The following is a 21,894-nucleotide window of genomic DNA, read 5'->3' on the forward strand; positions in this document are numbered from 1 at the left end:
ATGGCAGCCTGCAGAGAGTGCAGCCAGGCTGCTGGCAATGTGTCCACGAGATGCAGCAGAGTTCCCGGGGACAGGTCTGGTTCCATGTTGCAGAGTGCTGTGGTGCCCCGAGTGAGGGCAAGCAGAGCACTCTGAGACACAAATGCTTTGCTATCCCTCAGCAAGGTAGACCAGCAAGCAGAGAAACCTGAGAACTGTCTGTCCCGGATGAGGGGTTGGGTCCCTTTAAGCACAGACTTCGGCTAGCCTGAGGCAGCAACCCCACACACAAAGTCTGACCCTGATGCCCTGTCGGCACTGGTTCCAGGCAGCCTTGCCTTCAATTCAGGGTCCACTCAATGTGGATGTACTATTTCGAATTGGAAATACGCTATTTCGAATTAGTTTTTGTGTCTAGATGTGTTATTTCGAATTAGCTTATTTCAAATTAACTAATTCTAAATAAGTTAATAGCGCTGTAGTGTAGACATACCCAGGGAGATTAGACAGTCACTGGTTGAATGGGACCTACTCCACTGAGGCTATGCCTAGACTTCAGGCTTCTTTTGGAAGAAGCTTTTCCAGAAAAGATCTTCTGAAAAAACTTCTTCCAAAAGAGAGCGTCCACACTGCCAAAGCCCATCGAAAAAGCGATCGGCTTTTTTGAAAGATAGTGTCCATACTGAATGGACACAGTCTCGCATTTAAGCTGTTATTGCTATGGACAGAGTAGCCACAGTAGCCACCTGTGCTTTTTCTTCTTTCCTCTTCTTTCGAAAGAACTCCCTCTTCCCCATCCACACATGCCTTTTTCTGAAAGAGCTCTTTCCGAAAAAGGCTTCTTCCTCGTAGAAAGATGTTTATCAATATCAGAAAAATCCCTCTGTTCTTTCGATTTTTTTCAAAAGAATGTGATTGCAGTGTGGATATAAGTGAAGTTTTTTTCAGAAAAACAGCAGTCTTTCTGAAAAAACTCTGTAGTGTAGGCATAGCCTGAGAGTGACATTTTCAAAAATGTCTAAAAGAGATAGGCACACAATCATCTCAATGGGACATGAGCTCCTAACTCTTGTAGGCCTCTCTGAAAATTCCAACCTGAATGAAGAGCCCCTGCTGTATCTAGCTGCAGCGTGTGTCTCTCATGAAATAAAAATGGAACTTTTCTTTGCCTTGATGTAGGTTTACATGCATAATATGATATACCACAATATGTCCTCTCCAATAATATAATCAGTCTTCCAGAACATGTCTGTTCTGCAGTTCTGTATATTTAACGACATCATTTTTACAGAGCACTCCCTGAGTTACAAACTTTTGCACATACAGACAAACGCTCCCCTGCAGTCTCAGGGAGCAGGCAAGAGGCAGAGGTGGTGGTGAGAGACATAGGTGGTGGTGAGTGGCACAAGTGCTGGTTGAGGACTCTGGAGGAGCAGAGAGAGTAGTTGTATGGCCAGTGACTGGAGAGAAGTGGTGCTTTGAAGGGGAAAATGCCACTCCTCTCCAGCCGCTGGGTGTATGGCTGCTCCCCACCTCCTGGTGAGAAGAGGCTGGGCTCAGCCCATGTTGGGGGAGTGGCTGGAAGATCAGACTGGCCACAAGGGGGTGAAGGAATAGCGCCCAGGGGACACCCAGAAGTCCCTTTCAGAATCTCCACCTGCCTCCTCATCCTCCTCTAATTAAACCTGCCTTTCTCAAGCACCCGCATTCAAGATTAAATACAGAATTATTTCTATTGTTTTCATTGTATTTCAGCTACGTTATGGGTTAAACAGGTTTTTGTGTACTAGTCCATGAACCTAACTACCATTAATCCAATTGTTTCTATGGGAAAATACATTCCAAGTGCCAAACAACATACACATGAAGTAATGGAACACAACCCATTCGTAAGTTGGGGACTTTCTATACTGAAGAGCATGCTATAGTCTGCAAGCAAGGCTCTCTAATTGTCGGAGTACTACTCCAATGATGAATTCTCCAGGAAACTGGAAGCAGGACATTCCATAGCAGCACAAGATACACAGAAAGACCTTTTAGGAAAGTAGATATTTTTAAACAAGTGTATGATATGTAACATATACTGTACTTTTAAAACCCACGTGATTGTTTTCCATGTATTTAAGGCTGTGTCAAAATTTCCATTCAGAGTTCAATATTGGTGTGCCATAAAAATTGCGGTTTGGAAAGTGACAGTATGAGGGGAAAAGGAAGAAGGGGCTCTACACACCTGGTGACAGATGGGTGCCTCTGATCCCACCTTTCTGGCTGCCAGGAGGAGTGGGGAAAAACTAAAGAAAAGGGGACAAACCAGTCAGAGCATGTTCAGAAGGGCTGTGGTGTGAGTGGGAGGGTGGGGAATGTTGACAGCTCTTGGCAAGCTCAGTTTCCAGGCTGATCATTTGCTTCCTGACAGCTGAATATCCTCATGAGAAGTCTAGATAGATGGCATGTTTCTTCTCCTGGCTATAGAGCAAGTCCATTGAGCTCAGCTAGAATTCCTTGTGATGGAAGGAGTGGCAGGCAATCTACCCAGAATCAGCAAAAATAATTTCTGCAGCGAAGTGGTTTTTTTGCACAAGCTGCTCCAACTGCAAATTTTGAGGCCATACATAACTCACACATCCCCTATGATAGGACACAAATAGGTATAGAATGTGATCGTTTTCATTATTGTTTGCACCGATACAGCACTCTTCATGCAAAAGCAGCTTTATAAATATTAGGAAAATTAGCTTCACAGTACTGTTATGAGGCATTTATGTATAATGATTCTCATTTCACACATGGAAAAACAAGACACAGAGACATTACATCACCTGTGCAACGTCAGACAATGAGTCAGCGGCACAACCAAGAACACAATCCATAAGTTGTTATTCCGAGTCTCCACTCTAATCAAAACAACTACTCTCCCTTTCACCGAAGAAAATATTTTGCATGAATGAGGATCATGTCTCCAATAAGACTTGAAATGATGGCCTTCAAATACAAAAGCAAGAACATTTCTGCCTGAGCTACGGTAGAAACATTAGCTGTAAATAGAAGCACTTATATCTTTTATGCAGGCCTCTGTCCACTAGAGGCAAGACTCTAGTGTACTTTCTGTTCATTAACAAAGAACTCAACAACAAGCCTGCAAATAAACAGAGCTATTCCAGGATGATTATATTTGGCATACATACTACACTTCAAATGACATGGTGGGCACCTATCAGAAGAGTGTGTCCATTAGAACTGGAACTAAGACAAGATTCTCAAAGCCCTACAACCTGTACTCACAAAGGACCAAACAGATTTTTACCAAAACACAGAATCATAGAAAAGCAGAGCTGGAATGGACCTTTAGACATCATTTAATCCAACCCCCTGCAGTGAGACAGGACCAAGCATACCTAGACCACCCATAACAGGTCCATCCATAACTATTCTTAAAAACCTCCTAGAATGGGGACTCCACAGTGTCTCTTTCAGTACTCAATCATCATTATAGCCAGAAAGCTTTTCCTATTATTAGCCTAAATCTCCCTTGCTGGAGATTGAGCCCATTACATCTTGTTTTATTTTCTGTGGACATGGAGGACAACTGATTACAGTCCTCTTTATATCAACCCTTAACATATTTGAAGACTGTTATCAGGCCTCTCCCCCCTCATTCTGTCTTCTTCTCTCAAGACTAAACATACACTGCTTTTTTAAAGTGTACCCCAAAATTGGACACAATATTCCAGCCAAGACCTTTCCAGTGTTGAGTCGAGCAGAGAAGTTACCTGTTAACACACTCCAGAATTATATTTGCCTTTTTTGCAATGACATCACGCTGTTAGCTCAAATGGAATGTGGCCCACTATAAACCCCAGATCTTTTTTTAACTATCCTGCTCTCTAGTTCGTTATTTTCCATTTTGTATTTACGCATTTGATTTTGTTCTTTCTAAGCAAAGTACTTTGCACTTCTGTCTACTGAATTTCATCTTGTTGACTTCAGACCAAATCTCCAATTTGTCAAGGTTCTTACTATGCCTTCCCAAGTGCTAGAAACCCCTCCTAGCTGAGTGTCATCCACAAATGTTACAATTATGTTGATACTGATGATGCCAGTCACCTTGATTCCAAGAATAGCATCAACAATCACACAATTAATGGGCATCAGGAGACCAATTTGGGAAGAACAATATTTTACTGAATTAGGCACAGAGCCTTTTGCCTAGCTGTGTTGATAGCTGCATGTGTTTCCATGCCTGGTGCTGGGCCTCCAGCTGTTCAACCCAATTCTTCTCATGATTCCCCCATAGCGCAGAGCCATGCAATATGATCACTCACCAGCTGCTCAAAGGTCAGAAAATGTTAGTTCTGAGCAGATTTCGATTCATGGTGGCTTTGAAGCATTTCCTCTGTACTTATGCTTACGATTGCCAGAGCTTAATTCAGAATATAAGACTTGTTTTGATAAATGGGTCTCAGGCATACAAATTACATGGCCAATTCATCTCAACTGGGTGCAGATCAAAAGAATCTCGATACCAACTGAACCTCCATATTGGAAACCCAGTCCTGCCATTTGATGCCCAGCAACTGTTACAGGTGTCACAAATGGAAACTGTCAGGCATTTCAATATGCCACTGATTACAGGTCCATGTTTTGTACCCATAGAGTTATGGTGTGAGGACAACAGCATTACATTTTTATTTTCGCCTACAGGCAGATTTTATGTTGCTTCCAGTTCAGCATAAGCATTCTTACTACCCCATTATCCATTTCCTCAATGAAAATGCTGAAAAGTATCAGGCTTAGAACAGACCCTTGTGGCTCCTCACTAGATACATGCTCCAGTCTGACAGTGGACAACTGATAAGAACTCTTAGAGTATCTCTTTCAACATGCATGCCCCTACCTTACTGTAATATCATTTAGACCATATTTCCTTTGTTTGCTTATGAAACATATCATGTGGGACTGTATCACAAGCTTTACTAAAATCAAGATCTATCACATCAACTGCTTCCTCCATATTCTTTAGGCCAGTGAACCTGTTTAAGGAAGAAATTAGGTTGGTTTGGCATAATTTGTTTGTGAGACATGCATGTTGGCTATTACTTATCACTCTGTTACCCTCTACGAGCTTGCAAATTGATTGTTTGTTACATGTTAAAACTGGGGTCAAATATAACTGCTTCTAAATCATATTCTAATGTTGGCTAGCTGTTTTGAAAGGGGAAAAAGGTGTTAGAGCTATTCCCAAAAATAGGTAAAAAGTCTCAGAGAGGTAGCTGGTTGAGTCTGTAAGATTATAAACAAGAATTCCTGTCTGTGTCTACACAAAGGAGCTTAACTCAAAATAAGCTAAGCAAATTGTGCTATGTCAATTGCCTATCTTATTTTGAAATAGCTTATTTCGAAATAGGGTATGTCTACACAGCACTTATTTCAAAATAGAGCACCCTTCCTCCAACTTCCCTTATTCCTCATACAATGAGGGTTACAGGAGTCGGAGTAAGAAGTCTTCCAGCTTGACAGTATTTTGACACTATTTCACAACAACTGCCTGATGTGTATATGTAGTTATTTCGAAATAACTAAGTTATTTTGAAATAGTGTTGCAGTATAGATGGACCCTTAGGGTATGTCTACATTACAAAGTTAATTCGAACTAACAGCTGTTAGTTCGAATTAACTTTAATAGGCGCTACACATGAAAACCGCTAGTTCGAACTTAATTCGAACTCGCGGAGCGCTTAATTTGAACTAGGTAAACCTCATTCTACAAGGACTAACGCCTAGTTCGAATTAAGTAGTTCGAATTAAGGGCTGTGTAGCCACTTAATTCGAACTAGTGGGAGGCTAGCCCTCCCCAGCTTTCCCTGGTGGCCACTCTGGGCACAACCAGGGAAATTCTTCTGCCCCTCTCCCGGCCCCGGAGCCCTTAAAGGGGCACGGTCTGGCTACGGTGCCCGTGCCAGGTGCAAGCTTGCCAGCACCCAGCCAGCAGACCCTGCACCTGGCACAGCACGAGCCAGCCACCTGCTACCACCCAGCCCTCCGCCTCTTCCCGGGACCAGGCTGGCGGCCCCCAGGAGCCTACTCGGGGCTGCAAGAGGAAAGCGCCTGCCTGGTCTAGTGCGGAGATCGTGGACCTCATCCAGGTTTGGGGGGAGGCCTCCAACGTCCACGACCTCCACACTAGGCAAAGGAAAGCGGCTGTCTAGGGCAGAATAGCTTCCAGCCTGGTCACCAAAGGCCACATGCGAACCCAGGAGCAGGTTTGCGTGAAAATCAAGGTGGTCCAGTGAGACCCCCGACCCTGAACCCTGAGCTTAGAACATAAGAACATAAGAATGGCCGTACTGGGTCAGACCAAAGGTCCATCTAGCCCAGTAGCCTGTCTGCCGACAGTGGCCAACACCAGCTACCCCGGAGGGGATGTACCGAAGACAATGACCAAGCCATTTTTCTCCTGCCATCCATCTCCAGCCTTCCACAAACAGAGGCCAGGGACACCGTTCCTACCCCCTGGTTAATAGCACTCCATGGATGCAACCTCCATGACTTTATCTAACTTCTCTTTAAACTCTGTTCTAGTTCTAGCCTTCACAGCCTCCTGTGGCAAGGAGTTCCACAGGTTGACTATTTGCTTTGTGAAGAACAACTTTCTGTTATTAGTTTGAAGCCTGCTACCCATTCCTTTCATTTGGTGTCCTCTAGTCCTTCTATTATGGGAACTAATGAAGAACTTTTCTTTATGCACCCTCTCCACACCACTCATGATTTTATAGACCTCGATCATATCCCCCCTCAGTCTCCTCTTTTCTAAGCTGAAAAGTCCCAGTCTTTTTCGCCTCTCCTCATATGGGATCTGTTCCAAATCCCTAATCATTGTAGTTGCCCTTTTCTGAACCCTTTCCAAGGCCAAAGTATCTTTTCTGGGGTGAGAAGATCCCATCTGTACACAGTACTGAAGATGTGGGTGTGCCATAGTTTTATACTTCCCCTCCTCCTTCTTCCCCTGGCTTCCCCCTTCCAGCTCCCTCCTCCCAGGTTTCCCCCTCTTCTCTCCTACCCTCTCTCCTCTCCTCTCCCACCTCCTTTTCCCAGTCTCCTCAGAGGTTAATCCCCTCCCCCCAGTTTTGTTAAATAAAGAGAGTTTCCATTTTTGTACACACGAGGAGTAATGGCAATTTGGAATAGGAAGCCTAATCCGAACTATCTAGTCCGTGCCGCGTGTAGCCGCGGGCACGGAGTCCGAACTAGCAGGGCTTTAAAAATGGCGGCGCCTGGCAAGATGCAAAAGAAGCCCGGGAAATTCAAATCCCGGGCTTCATTTGCAACTTCGGTTGCCTACATTAACCACTCTAGTTCGAACTAGGGTGGTAGTGTAGACATACCCTTAGAGACTAACAAATATATTAGATCATGAGCTTTCTTTGGTAAAATCCACTTTATCAGATGAGTGTCAAAAACAGGAGTCAGCCTTGTCTAGGCTCAGGCATGATTTGGTCCTGTCCATACTGCCTAGTTGTAATTCGGTACTGCCAAACAAAAGCGTTAAAAAATCATGAGGCAAGCCCCCAAAAACATGCTACTGTGTTAGAAATCATGAGGCTTTAGTTTTAAAAATGCTTCATTTTATTTTTTGTTGGGTTTTTGAGCCTTTAGGTGGCACTCAAATCACTTTTTAAAGACTTACTTGTCAACCAAGAGGGTGAGAAACTTACCTTTTTATTCTTTTTTTAAAAATGAAAGCTGGGATTTACCAATAATAATATGATGCAAGGAGATTTTTAAAAAACAGATAATTCAAAAGCTGGCAAAACTGTGTTTGAATCTTGTATGAACATCATTTTCAAAGACAGCTCTCATTTCAATGTAGAAACTATATAGGGCAATAGCTCTCGCACTTCATTAGTTCTTCATAGTTCTAACTTTCATAGCCACTTTCCAGGCCTTCAGCTGGAAGAGGCAAAGAGTGTTACAATTCTTCCAAATTTTAAACAACAGTTTTGTACATGACATCATCTCTGAAAGGTATCTGTACCTAGGTATACACATTTAACTCCCCCTAGTATTTGCTGAGAGGAGACAATATCATTAAATCTTACACTTAAGTCTACAAAACCCTCTCATAATTATGGTTTGCAATCTCAAGACAGCCAGCTGTAATGAACTTCAATATGTGTAATATTATAATCCCTTCCTCTAAAAGAAGATGCTTATAACTTCTTGAAAGCATATAGCTTTCTGGTCAACAAACCAAGAATTGTAGGAACTCCTAGAATTAAAAGAAAATACAACTTTTGGCTTTTACATGTCAGACTGACAGTACATTAGAAACATTGTACATATACACAAGGTATAATCAGTAGAGAGAAATTATTGCCTGATAGTATCACACTGGCACATAGCAGAGCACTGTGGGTAAAGGTCTTTGGTGTTTCCTATAATGAATACTTTTCCTTGAGCTTAAAACATCATTGTTTTGAAGCACCAGAGGATTATATTTGGAGTTCTTGGCTCAGAAATTGGTCTTGAAAAGATCTGAGATAAAAAGACAGCATTTAAAAAAAAAACTAGTTATCAAATGTCGCTTCAACCTTTTAAAACTCGGTCAATGGGAGGAACAGTTTGGAAAGATTTTATCCATTTTCTGAATGTGAAATTAACAAACAATAACCGTAGTCCATAAAATAATTAAAGGCTCATTTCTACTGACTATTTAACAATAAATGGAATATTAAAAAACTGTTACAGTGAAGAAATGTAATCCATTAATGCAGCCTCAAAAAAACCACCCATTCCAACCATGAGAGTGGGAACTTGATGAGGCTGGCAACAAAAGAGAACAGTCTGAGCAGCAAGGGAGGAAGACAGTCGTTTTGTGTGGGGGCAGGTCCCGATCCTCTGGTGTCTCTGGCACCCATTGGCCAGCTGGGGAGGATGGGACCTGATTGGGCCCCTGTTACAGGGATTTAAATTGTAACAGGGGCCACGTGGACCTTCTTTCAGCTCTGTTCCAGCAGCCCCACCCTATGCATTGTGAGATAGAAATGGGAATTCAGCTTGACAGATTAATTAATGGGTCAAGGCACCATCAGAGTACAGGTGAAGAAGGATTACTTTTCTCCCATGTAGAAAATCAGGAGAGGACCAAAAGTTGTTCTCCTTCTTCATAGCACCTGTAAGCTATAGTAGGCTAAGTATGGATGTACTTAGGATCTGAGGTACTTGGCTCAGTTTTTAATTTGTCATGACTTGCAACCCACTTCTAGTACCATTGAAGGGATAGAAGATGACCTTGGTTGATGGACCTTGGGTTCCTGGCACAGGGTGAGATTTTGAAGGACCCATCTTTCTGCACCCTTTGTTCCTTTTATGGGGTATGGACGGTAGGACTCATAGCAAGCTGAGTCCTCAAGGGTAGGCTGAAGAGTATCTACCCTGAGTTCTGTTTTGTATGGTAGGAGCCCTGTAATCCCTGCACGGAAATCACTGAAATGCCTGGCATAGGAGAGTATGGATGAGGGGAAAATAGCGTCACTCCCCTGTTTTAAAGATTAATAAAAATTGCAGCCCGCAGACTAAAACCCATCCATGTGTCCACCCTCATTTCACTGCCATATTCAGATCAATGCTTCTTATCACCTGGCAGATAAGAAAACACCTGGACTTTAAGGGCCAGCTTTCCAAACATGGGCACCCAAGATGTGTCAGCAAAACTCCCAGATGAACTTTCTGTATTCTCAAGTGGACTAGTCTATTAGTATGCACAGCTGGAGAATGTGATTGCAACATAATTGTGGTGCAATTTTGCAGGCATCATTTAGGCACTGACTTTTTAAATCTGGGCCCAAAAAAACACATTTTTGGAGACTTTTGTATTTGGTTTCATGTCTAAAGTACTAGTGTTAGGAAGCAGATATGCACATGTAAAGTAGTTGTTTTTCAAAACTTTTGTTGTTCTGATTCCTTATTCCATGTTAGGGATTATTTGAATATAGTATCATAATTAGCATGGATAAACTCTTTGGTTTAAATAGAGGCTTACTGGCAATGTTGGCATTACAATGGTTCCATTGACTTTGTATTGGAATTAGAAGTATTGCTTTAAAGCCAGATCCTGAAGAAAATATTAGGTTTGCTTCTCATTTCTGTATCGCCTGTACTACCAGGAGTCATGGTTCCTCAGTATCCCATGCAGATATTGGGAGGTATTGGTGCTTTCAGTGTTCAAGATTGCCTCTGTAATGTTATCTGTGTCTGTCAGTTAGGAGCAGAAATCTCCCTCAAACACTTTTCTCAGTTCAGGGAGGCCCTGAACAGAAGTTCCCTGATGCTAAATCCAAAGACTCCGAAACATAAAAGTCTGACTATTATACACTCGCTCCATCAGGACCGCAGCTTTTTGTTCTGGGCACAGAATAAGTGTGTCTCTCCATAGAGGCACTCCATAGAGGAGAGGGGTGAAGAATTTCCCCTTACTGTATAAATTTGTAACTATTTATTATGTATATAGGTCATGCCATATAATTCTTAGCATCAATGGGCCTTATAATCCATGTGTAGATTTTTTCCATCCATGTGCAGAATAAATGTTAGTGTCCCCCAAGGCATGTGCAAATGTGCACCACCCAGAGAAACACAAAACCTAGCTGTGGGCACTCTCCTAAGGCATTTGAATTTTTCCTGAGTGGTTACACAAATGCATAGTTTTCAGGGAACACTGTTCTGCATGTACTATCAGTATTGTTTAAACAGTACTGACTGCGCCCATAGCAACACAAAATAGATCACCAAATCCAAAAATGAAAGGGAGAAAAAGGAACAAGAGAAAAACTAAGACAACACAAAAAGGAGGTAGCAAACAGGCCAAATCTTAAAAGACTAACTCTGGCTATTACAAAATTGTGGCAATCCATTGAGATAGTGATCTTGGCAACACAATAAAAAAGAACAAATATCACTTACCAAAGGCCACAGATTAATTATGGGTTTGTGGAGTTCCTTAGCAACTCAAATCTAAAGTGGATGTGTGTGTAAGTACAGGTTGCTACTGGCACATAGAAACATTTTGTGACATGCAGAAATACAGGAAAGATTTCTACAAGTCTCATTCATTCATCATCATTAGGAAGAAGTGCAAATATTCTTTGAGACTAACAAAGCCAGATGCCCCATACAGTACTTCAAAGGTCATAGTTTAATTGTTGGCATTTCAAGCATAGTATTTTCAATGAGCCACTCTTAGGGTGTGTCTAGACTACATGCCTCCTTCGACAGAGGCATGTAGATTAGCCAGATCGGAAGAGGGAAATGAAGCCGCGATTAAAATAATCGCGGCTTCATTTAAATTTAAATGGCTGCCCCGATCTGCCGATCAGCTGTTTGTCGGCAGATCGGGGCAGTCTGGACGCGACGCGCCGACAAAGAAGCCTTTCTTCATCGGCACAGGTAAGCCTCGTGAAACCAGGTTTACCTGTGCCGATGAAGAAAGGCTTCTTTGTCGGCGCGTCGCGTCCAGACTGCCCCGATCTGCCGACAAACAGCTGATCGGCAGATCGGGGCAGCCATTTAAATTTAAATGAAGCCGCGATTATTTTAATCGCGGCTTCATTTCCCTCTTCCGATCTGGCTAATCTACATGCCTCCGTCGAAGGAGGCATGTAGTCTAGACACACCCTTAGACATGGTGTACTGGGAGGGTCATTCCTTATGAACATCTCTGTAATGCCTGCTACCATTTCTACCTGCTCTACAGCCGGAAGGGGAGATAAGCATCTCATTCCTGCCAGCTCTTTTTTTCACAAAACAACAGAATGATTCACCCAGCGGCTCCTTTCCAGGGACATCTCTCTGCAGCTTGTGCTTTGCCTGGTACCCTGAATCCATTCATGAACTCAGATTCCCCACATGGCCACAAATCATGCTGCAACTGACCCACTAACTCTATGTGGGGGAGATGTTACATGTTCCTCGACTGGCACAATTCACTGCAACTAAAGTTACGTACGCAAAGGCTTTATTATGCAGTAATGGGTTCGGCTCTCAGCTGACCTGCGGACGGGATGGTGGGGAAACTAAGGCTACATCTAGACTACAGGTTTCTTTCAGAAGAAGGTTTTTTCGGAAAAGATGTTCCAAAAAAACTTCTTCCGAAAGAGAGCGTCTACACTGCAAAAGTGTATCCAAAAAGCAATCTGCTTTTTTGAAAGAGAGTGTCCACAATCAACGGACGCTATCTCGCATTTCAGCTGTGATTATTATTGGTAGAATGGCCACCAGGGCACCTGTGCTTTTTCCTCTTTCCTCTTCTTGCAACTCCCTCTTCCCTGTCCACACACGCCTTTTTCCGAAAGAGCTCTTTCGCAAAAAGGCTTCTTCCTCGTAGAATGAGGATTACCAATGCCGGAAAAACCCTTCTGTTCTTTCGATTGTCTTGTGGAAGAACGCCATTGCAGTGTGGACGTTCCTCAAGGTTTTTTTTGGAAAAATGGCCGTTTTCCCAACAAAACTCTGTAGTGCAGACATACCCAAAGGGGGCAGTTGTCCTGGAATCTGGTGATTCAAAAGGGCACTGCTACTACTGGGGCTGTGGTGGCAGTCAGAGCCCCAGGCCACTTTGAATTGCTGCTGGAGCACTGAGCTGTGGCTCTGAGAGCTGGAGGGAAAGCGCAGCACAGAGGGCTGGCTTCTCTGGCCCTGCCCCTTCTGCCTGAGGCCACACCCCTTCTGGCAGCATGAAGCCGCACGTCCCCCACCTTGTATAGGGGCTCTTGCAGGCTCCCTGGGCTTTCAGTGCCAGAGTGTGATTCCAGACACTTGCACTAGGGAGAGGAAGGTGAAATGGGGAAATGAAGAAAACCAAGGAAATACTAGAGAGAAGTGCTGCCAGAAGAACTAGGAAAAATATATCATCTGATTTTCACACAGAATAAAATTAGAAGGTGCCAACATGATACTGTTCAAGAACTACGAACATGTTGTGGATGAAACTGAGTTCTGAATTCATTGTTTCCACATATAAGGAGGCACACTATAAGAGAACTATTTCTGAATTTTTCAGAAAAAAAAATCAGATTTCATAAAACAGAGTATAAAATATAATTATGGTGCAGTGATCATAGGGAAAAACAGGGGCATTAGTAGACTACAGAACAAAAATGATTTTTTAAAGTTTTCATGGATTAAAAATGTCAAGATTTCTTCACAATTATTAGTAATGGCATTTTATGTGAGAGTCGAGCTGGTTAGGAATTCTCCACTGAAATATTTTTTTCACTGAAAATACCATTTCAGTAAAATCAACATTTTTAGCAGAAAAATATTGATTTTTCAAAACATTTTTTTCAATTTTCCTTTGGGAAAAGCTAAATAAAATATTTCATGTCAGATTAATCTAAAATGTCTTTCTGTAAATCTCCATTCATGACTCTCCTAGGGTACGTCTACACTACAACGTTAATTCGAACTAACTTAGTTCGAATTAGTTAATTCGAACTAAGCTAATTCGAACTAACGGATCCAGACTAAAAAACTAGTTCGAATTAGCGTTTTGCTAATTCGAACTACCATGTCCACATTAAGTGGACCCTGAACCAGGCTTAAGGATGGCCGGAAGCAGTGCCGGCAGGGCATCAGAGGAGGACTTAGAGCGTGGAGATACTGTGTCAGGCTAGCCGAGGGCTGTGCTTAAAGGGTCCCGAACCCCACCCCGGACAGACAGTTCTCAGGGGTGCCCCGCTTGCAAAGCAGTCCTGGCTTGGATTGCCTGGAGTACCCACACTGAGCACATCACAGCACTCGGCCATCAGACTGGCTGCCATCTGGGGAGAGGGGGCAATTGGGGGGTTGCAGGAGAGCTTCCACCCCAAAAGCCCGCAGAGCCAGCCCAGTCCTCCCCATCAGGGGCGCGTACCCCATTCCTCCCTTACCTCCTTCCACTTACCCTTCCCTAGCCCCTCTTCTTGATGTACAAAATAAAGGACAATTGTGTTCAAAAACTGAATCTGTCTTTATTGAACAAAACTGGGGGAGACTGGGAAAAGGAGATGGGAGAGGGGAAGAAAGAGGCTGGGAGAGGGGAGGGCAACTAAAATGATCAGGGGTTGGGAACAGGTCCCATATGAAGAGAGGCTAAAGAGACTGGGACTTTTCAGCTTAGAAAAGAGGAGACGGAGGGGGGACAGGATAGAGGTCTCTAAAAGCAGGAGTTGGGTGGAGAGGGTGCATACAGAAAAGTTCTTCATTAGTTCCCATAAAGAAGGACTAGAGGACACCAAAGGAAAGGAATGGGTAGCAGGCTTCAAACTAGTAACAGAAAGTTGTTCTTCACAAAGCAAAGAGTCAACCTGTGGAACTCCTTGCTGCAGGAGGCTGTGAAGGCTACAACTAGAACAGAGTTTAAAGGGAAGTGAGATCAAGTCATGGAGGTTGGGTCCATGGAGTGCTATTAGCCAGGGGGTAGGAGTGGTGTCCCTGCCCAAGGTTTGTGGAAGGCTGGAGAGGGATGGCACGAGACAAATGGCTTGGTCACTGTCTTTGGTCCATCCCCTCCAGGGTCCCTAGGGTTGGCCGCTGTCAGCAGACAGGCTACTGGGCTAGATGCACCTTTAGTCTGACCCAGTACAGCCATTGCAAGCTCAGGGCTCAGGGTCGGGGGTCTCAGTGGACCACCTTGATTTTCATGCACACCTGCTCCTGGGTGGCCAGGCTGGCAGCTCTCCTGCCCTAGCCGGCCACTTTCCTGTGCCTAGTGCGGAGGTCATGGACGAGGTCCACGATGTCCGCAATAGCCCAGGCGGGTGCCCGCCTCTTGCGGTCCCGGGCAAGCTCCCGAGAGCCGCCAGCCTCGTCCCGGGAAGAGGGGGAGGGCTGGGGGGCATCGGGTGGGTGGCTCGATCTGTGCTAGGTGCAGGGTCTGCTGGCTGGGTGCTGGCAGGTTTGCACCTGGCACGGGCACCGTAGCCAGCCCGTGCCCCTTTAAGGGGTCCGGGGCCGGGAGGGGGGCAGTAGAGTTTCCCTGGTGTTGGCCAGAGTGGCCACCAGGGAAACCTGGGGAGGGCTAGCCTCCCACTAGTTTGAATTAAGGGTCTACACAGCCCTTAATTCGAACTAGTAAGTTCGAACTAGGCTTAATCCTTGTGGAATGAGGTTTACCTAGTTCGAACTAAGCGCTCCGTTAGTTCGAATTAAATTTGAACTAACGGAGCGCTAGTGTAGCGCCTATGAAAGTTAGTTCGAACTAACGTCTGTTAGTTCGAACTAACTTTGTAGTGTAGACATACCCTTACTGAGAAACACTCAGCCCGAACAGAAACTATTCTAAGTGGACAACCATAAAAACAAGCATTGAAGGGAATAACTCAGGCCCGTCAACAGGGGAAACGGAGGGAATGTGGCAACTGCCTCACAGCCCAGCAATACAAAAGGGTCCGGAGCTCCTGGCTGCCACCACCTCTACTATAGCAGCAGTAGAGGCTGGAGCTCCAGGGCCTTTAAATGGCTGCTGGAATTCCACACTCTGGGCTGCCTGGGGGAGGTGCAGCCCTCTTTGGGTGGCACTGAGGCCCCCTTCCACCTGAGGCCCCACCCCTTCCAGGATCATGGAGCAGTCCCCTGCCCCACCTTGCCCAGGGGCCCGGTGAGGCTGTTGGCCCCACTGGAGTCACTAGTAAACAGCCTATAATTCAGTATGGACATGTTAGCACAGCATTTGAAAACCCAGCCTTACAATGCCATGTGGATGCTCAAGCATAGGATTGGAAACACCAAGTCAACTGGAGCCCTGCAAGTAGGATTGCCAGATGGTTTAACAATAAATACCGAACATACACATGCACACTCCCCCCCCCCCCCCAAAAAAAAAACACCGGGAAAAAATTCTGTTGAGAAAAAAAAGGGGGGGAGACCAAAGCTGTTGAGCAAAAAAAACCCCAAAACCAAAAAAAAACCAGTATGGCCCCTTTAAGAAACACTTTGCTTTTGAGGTTTTTTGGCCTTAACAGGCTTCCAATGGCTGCCCGCCATCTTGCCTCCCTGCGCTGGGCCAGACAGCTCCCCTGCGGAACCCGGTAAACACCCCAGATTCTCGCCTCCTGGCTAGGAACAAATCAGAAAATACCAGACATTTTAAGTGTCCGGTATTTTCTGAATTTTATTTACTGGACAGGAGGCGAAAATACCGGACATCTGGCAACCCTACTTGGAAGCCCAAACTTGAGTGCAGTGCAGACATAGCTTTAATGGTGTTTCAGGATGGCTCAGAGTACATGCTGTAAGGTATCACCCTTTTTGTTATGTTTATACCCTTTCTTTTGCTAGGTATATGTTTCTTTCTCACAAAACCATGCTAAATGTTTTAAATTTGAGCCCAGAAATTTAACTGCATGCCACTCAGTAAAGATACTTAGAGCTATATGTCTATTCCATGTCACATTGTGGGAATTAAGGAAGCAATGCTCAATGTATTTGTAACAGCAACTCACCCTCTGCATCTTCTGGCCTTGTAAGGTCAATGACTCCTGGGCCCAGTTTTCCATCTTCACTGGGTTTCCCTGTTAACTGTGGGCCTAAATTCTCAAAGCGTGTTCTTTCCTGGAAAAGACAAGAGAGGTCATTAATGCTTCCTCTATCCTACTCCAACTAGCATGCCCATGTATATGTCTAAGTACAGACATATGCTTTTTCTTTTCTTTTTTTTTTACTGGGTGAATAAAATGAGCAGGTTTAATTAAAAGTGTAGTTTAGAACATAAAGTTAAGGGCTTCATTTTCATAGGTTCTAAGCACCCAGAGCTCTCATCAATGTCAGCTGGAATTATGAGCGTTCAGCATTTCTGAAAATCAGGCCCTAAGGTTTCAATGTGAAAATGTACATAGAGGACTCCAAATTAGGCTGAACTGCACCTCTATAATGTATAAATGATGGTACATTCAACTGAAGAATTTTTTTGGCAGCAAGCAGTCCTGATCTATGCTGCACACTTTGTTTTTCCACTAAGCTTTGTGACTTACATTGGAAAAAAACAATTGACATTTGAGAGACACTAAAATTTACAACCTGAAAGAAAAGTTCCTATTAAAATATACCGCTAATTTAATGGAAAAGGCACTTTTTTCCACTAAGAGATCCAAGTTTGCCTTCGTACCCCTGAGAAAACACAAGTCTGAATTTTATGCAAGAGGCTTTCAAAGACAAGTATTCAAAGAAGGAATAGTAGATGACAGAATTGATACTATTATTTTGTCTAGGAATTTCAACTGAACCTCAATGGGAATTGAAAAAGAGAGAGGACGGTACTTGCTTCTAGAAAAACACAAAAACCTTGAGAGATGGAGACCTGCACTGGAAAGCTGGACCTGGAACTGTAAAATGAAAACTAGGGGAGGCATTTTATGGTTAATCCAATTTTCAATCAAACAACTACAATTGGCATTAGTCTCTGTAGTGCTCTATATCAGTAGCTAAGTGTTCAATGGTAATCATTAATTTAGTGTTCTCATTCGAAGAAACACAGCATGTTTTCCCTCTTGTCTTGTTGTTACTTCTTCAGACTAAACTTGGTATTATGTTGTACTTGTGAATGAATGAAACCTTGTTGTTCATTACTATAAAACAATATTAAATGTCATGTCAGCTTGAATTTACAGACATGAAATACCAGCTTTCAGCTTTGTGAACAGTTTCTGCATGTTATACTTAATGCATTATGCAGAAGTAGAGTGCTGATTGCTGTTCAGTCTATTGTTCAATGACCTAGTTCTGTACTGAGCATGTTAGACATAAGAAGAAAACATCATGAGTTTTCTCTCCTGCACGATGTTTAGGAACTTGGAAACGTTCTTAAGGAGCAAACATACAATTACTTGATGGCTGTTGTGCCTCATTTGTTCAATCTCAGTTCATTTGTGCAGTTTAATCTGATTATTTTTTGAATATCATTATATTTCTATAATTAATTCCCATCAGCAAAATTGTTTAGGAAGGCTTTTGATTCTTCAGATCATGGAATAAGTTTAAATCTGCACAGGAAGAAACAGTGCACAAAACCGAATCATTGGGTTTACCAGTGATAGAAATGTAGCCGTGTTAGTCTGGGGTAGCTGAAGCAAAATGCAGGACAATGTAGCACTTTAAAGACTAACAAGATGGTTTATTAGATGATGAGCTTTCATGGGCCAGACCCACTTCCTCAGATCAAATAGTGGAAGAAAATAGTCACAACCATATATACGATACAATTAAAAAAAATGAACACATATGAAAAGGATAAATCACATTTCAGAACAGGAGGGGGATGCGGGGGGGGGGGAAGGAAGGAAGGTAAGTGTCTGTGAATTGATGATATTAGAGGTGGGGAGAGTGGGACGTCTGTGAGCTAATGGTATTAGAGGTGATAATTGGGGAAGCTATCTTGGTAATGGGTAAGATAGTTTGCGTATTTGTTCATTCCTTCCCGGAGAGTGTCGAATTTTAACATGAATGACAGTTCATTGGGTTTACCACTACAACATGCTGCTGAGAGTTTCAGGTACTAACTGCATTTTTAAAAGTTTCTGAAAATCTTCCATTCATCTAACAAGTTCGCTTTGCAGTTTTATAATGGAGTAACATTCTCGATGCTATAGAGTTGTTTCTGTGGTGAAGCTTACAGATATAATGTATCTGTTGATAACGGAACTTAAAAATTAAAAGTTCTGGATACTGAGAGGAAATGTGACTCAGGGTACGTCTACATGGCAAGCTTATTTCAAAATAAGATATTCCAGAATAGATATTCCAAAATAGTTTATTTTGAAATAGCATATTTACACTGCAGGGAAGTATTTTGAGGTTTCCCTAATGTAGACATGCTATCTTGATTTAGAGCCCCAAGAGGCACTGAGGAGGAATAACTTAGAATGGTCCTGGTGAGGGGCTTTTTCAAAATAACAGGAGTGGAGTGTCTACAGATGCCTTAATTCAGAATAGCTATTTTGGAATAGGCATTCTTCCTCACAGAATGATGTTTACACAAGTCGGAATAAGCCGCCCATTATTTCAATATTATTTCAAAATAACAGAATTGCTGTATAGATGCTCGTATTGTTATTTGGGAATAACGCTAGTTATTCCAAAATAACAGTGCAGCGTAGTCGCACCCTTAGACATAGGAAAACTAACATTACAAAGTCAACCATTATACTCAAAGATGTTCTATAATATAGCAATAATCCTGTACCATCAGAATGAATATGCTCTGCTGGCAGATAGGATTTTTTTTTCACAAGTTGCGTGACTTTCACAATTTGTACTCAAAACAAAAGCAAAAATCAATACTAAGAAAAATAGCCTTTAGCATACACCATTTGTCTTTCAAAATATTTCCATTAAAGCTTTTTCTAAAGGAGTGTTAATGTGGCATCTGGTGTATTCTTGGAAGAACAATCATTAAGTATGATATAGAAGAAGGAGAAATATCTTTTTCACTATTAAAATCAACAGAACCTGCTATATATCAATATGCACATTTGAAGTATCTTTCTAGTCATTCATTCCCTTTGATTTTTTTTTTACCAGAAGATAATCTCTTCTAAAAAAAAGGAAAAAAGTTTCTGAAAAAATATCAATATTTTGACACAGAAGGAGAAAAGGGGAAATTCCATGAAAAAGGAAGAAGTAGTAGATTGAGAAAGCTTACACAATATTACCTTTTCTTCTAAAAGAATTGAACTCCATTTAGGATTAAATATTTACCTTCAGTTTTCAATTCATGGGAAAATATATGACAGCTATGATTTTTTAATGTATATACTGAAAGGCTTTTTTCAATGAAAATATTCTTCACTGAGATGCTTATAAAATCACTAGTTGGATGAGGAATTAGTAAAATGTATATGAAATGCTTATATGAAATTAATATTCAAACGGACACTCAAGTTGTTTAGGTTTCAACCTTTTCTTAAGGCTTATCCTAGTAGGCTTCACATCAACTAACTATCATATGTTGAACACACAATTTAATCCATTTAAGCTATGATTTTAAAATGTGATAGTAATCACATTTAAAAAAAACACACCCTTTTTCTTAGTGCAAACAAGCTAAGTAAAATAAATTCTATATAACCTATAGCCACATAAAGAAACATTCACATGTACATAATTTAAAACATTTTAAAGTGTGTAGGGGTGCACACACACACACACGTATGTGTATAAATATGTGTGTGTATCTGCATACACACACCCATTATATACACACACACATATGTATGTGCAGATAGAAATATATATGCTCATTCAAGCTATGTTTATATATGTTTTTGGTTCTTAGCCACACACAGGTAATTTGTTGGTACGTTTTTAGTTGAAATGGGGATAGGGCATGATTTTTAACTTCTTTACAAGACGATAACTTTGGAAGTCTAAACAAGTGGACAAAACTGTTCACTTTAAATTGTTAACTTCAAGATAGTGCATAGGACATGGACCTGTAAATCTTTACTTATAGGTGGAGACTGACAGAAGTCAAGTGGATGAAAAAATTGCAGTATCAGGGACTTTGCTGAAACGAAAAAGCTCTCTCAAGCACAGTATGTGCCCTCTGTACTTTTCTGTATGTTAAAAACATAATAAAAATTAATCACTACTTTAAAATTGGAAAAAGGAAAACATGCTTCATGCAACAGCCAAATCTTTATTTTCATTCAGTGACATGATTAGGCACTTATTTATGCATTGTCAGTCACAAACATGCAAAAGACATAAAAGTTATTAACAAAATTAAAGTCTGTTCCACTGTGTTGTAGGACTGTTGGTTCTCTAAGTGCTTTGAAATTATGATGTATGAGGTAGATGTTGCATATTAAATAAAGATATTTAAATGATAAAGCCCCTTTAGTGAGAGTTGATGAATGTTAAACGTTACGAGCCACACGACTGTGGCATCCATCATATTCACATGTTATCACAGTCAGTGATGGAACAGCCCCAGCAATGTCAGACAGACTGCTAGATTATTATCCCTTATTTCCAGAGTCACCGAGCAAGCCAGCCAACCTTTTAGGCATTATTTTTAACTTTGCATTAAATTAGCAACTTTTCCCTCATTTCTGTGGCAGGGTTTATCAATTCTTCTGCGTGTACAGAAGGTAAAGGAATGACTTAGTCAACCGAGGAGCGGGGGAAGAAAGGCACATCTGACAAAAATGCTGCTAACTTCAAATTACTAGAAACAAATATAAAATTGTGATCTTCAGGAAGAACAGCAATGAAACAGTAAGCACACAATAATGGCTTTTCTCTGCACTTAGATAAAAGCTGAATTTTTGATGTGCACACTATATTTTCATAAAATTTTATATACTATGTTTTATACACTTATTGGCTATTCCATAATAATGTGTGTGCTAACAGTAAAATTGCTCTTAAATTTATGTGTGTTATTTATATGTTCCCACGTAACAATGCTTTTTGTTGTAAAAAATATTCTGTTTATTAATGTAACTTTACAACCACTGCATCCAAGATCCGTGGTAAATTAATGACATTTTTATTATTTTATAGTGTCATTAAATTTTTACTGATCATTCCATCAAACAGAAGCAATAAAGGCCATAACGTAAACTGGGACACTTAGATCGGGGAACAGGAAGGCATTCCATATAGTCTGAAGTAAACGACTTGCTATAAATGATATTTATACCGTCTTTAAGCTTGTGAGAATACTTGGACAAGTTTGAAACTGTTTCAGTAGTGCAGTGGATTGTGTACTTAAATAACAGTTTACTTGCCAACAAGACAAGTTTTTTTCAAACCAGATGCGAAAAGATGACTGATTGCATCCATCTCTTGAAAAACAATATACGCAATGTAATAATACACTGGGCACCCCTCCCTTTTGGATTACCATCCCTGATCAGACTATACCCATGCCTCAAATTATTT

At 41.9% G+C, this 21,894-nt stretch overlaps 1 protein-coding gene across 29 annotated transcripts in view; it reads right to left on the reverse strand.

Annotated features, from left to right (window-relative positions):
• SOX6 (SRY-box transcription factor 6) overlaps window positions 1-21,894 on the reverse strand; it is a 518,699-nt gene that overhangs the window by 36,238 nt on the left and 460,567 nt on the right. For all 29 annotated transcript variants that reach the window (XM_006134565.5, XM_025190443.3, XM_089778649.1 and 26 more), the window contains one exon: window positions 16,455-16,563. In XM_006134565.5, coding sequence (XP_006134627.1) covers window positions 16,455-16,563 — 109 coding nt within the window. The remainder of the gene's footprint in view (window positions 1-16,454; window positions 16,564-21,894) is intronic.

Source organism: Pelodiscus sinensis, chromosome 5 (assembly GCF_052426305.1).
Source record: "Pelodiscus sinensis isolate ZL-2025 chromosome 5, ASM5242630v1, whole genome shotgun sequence".
In the NCBI taxonomy this organism is placed as follows: Eukaryota; Metazoa; Chordata; order Testudines; family Trionychidae; genus Pelodiscus; species Pelodiscus sinensis.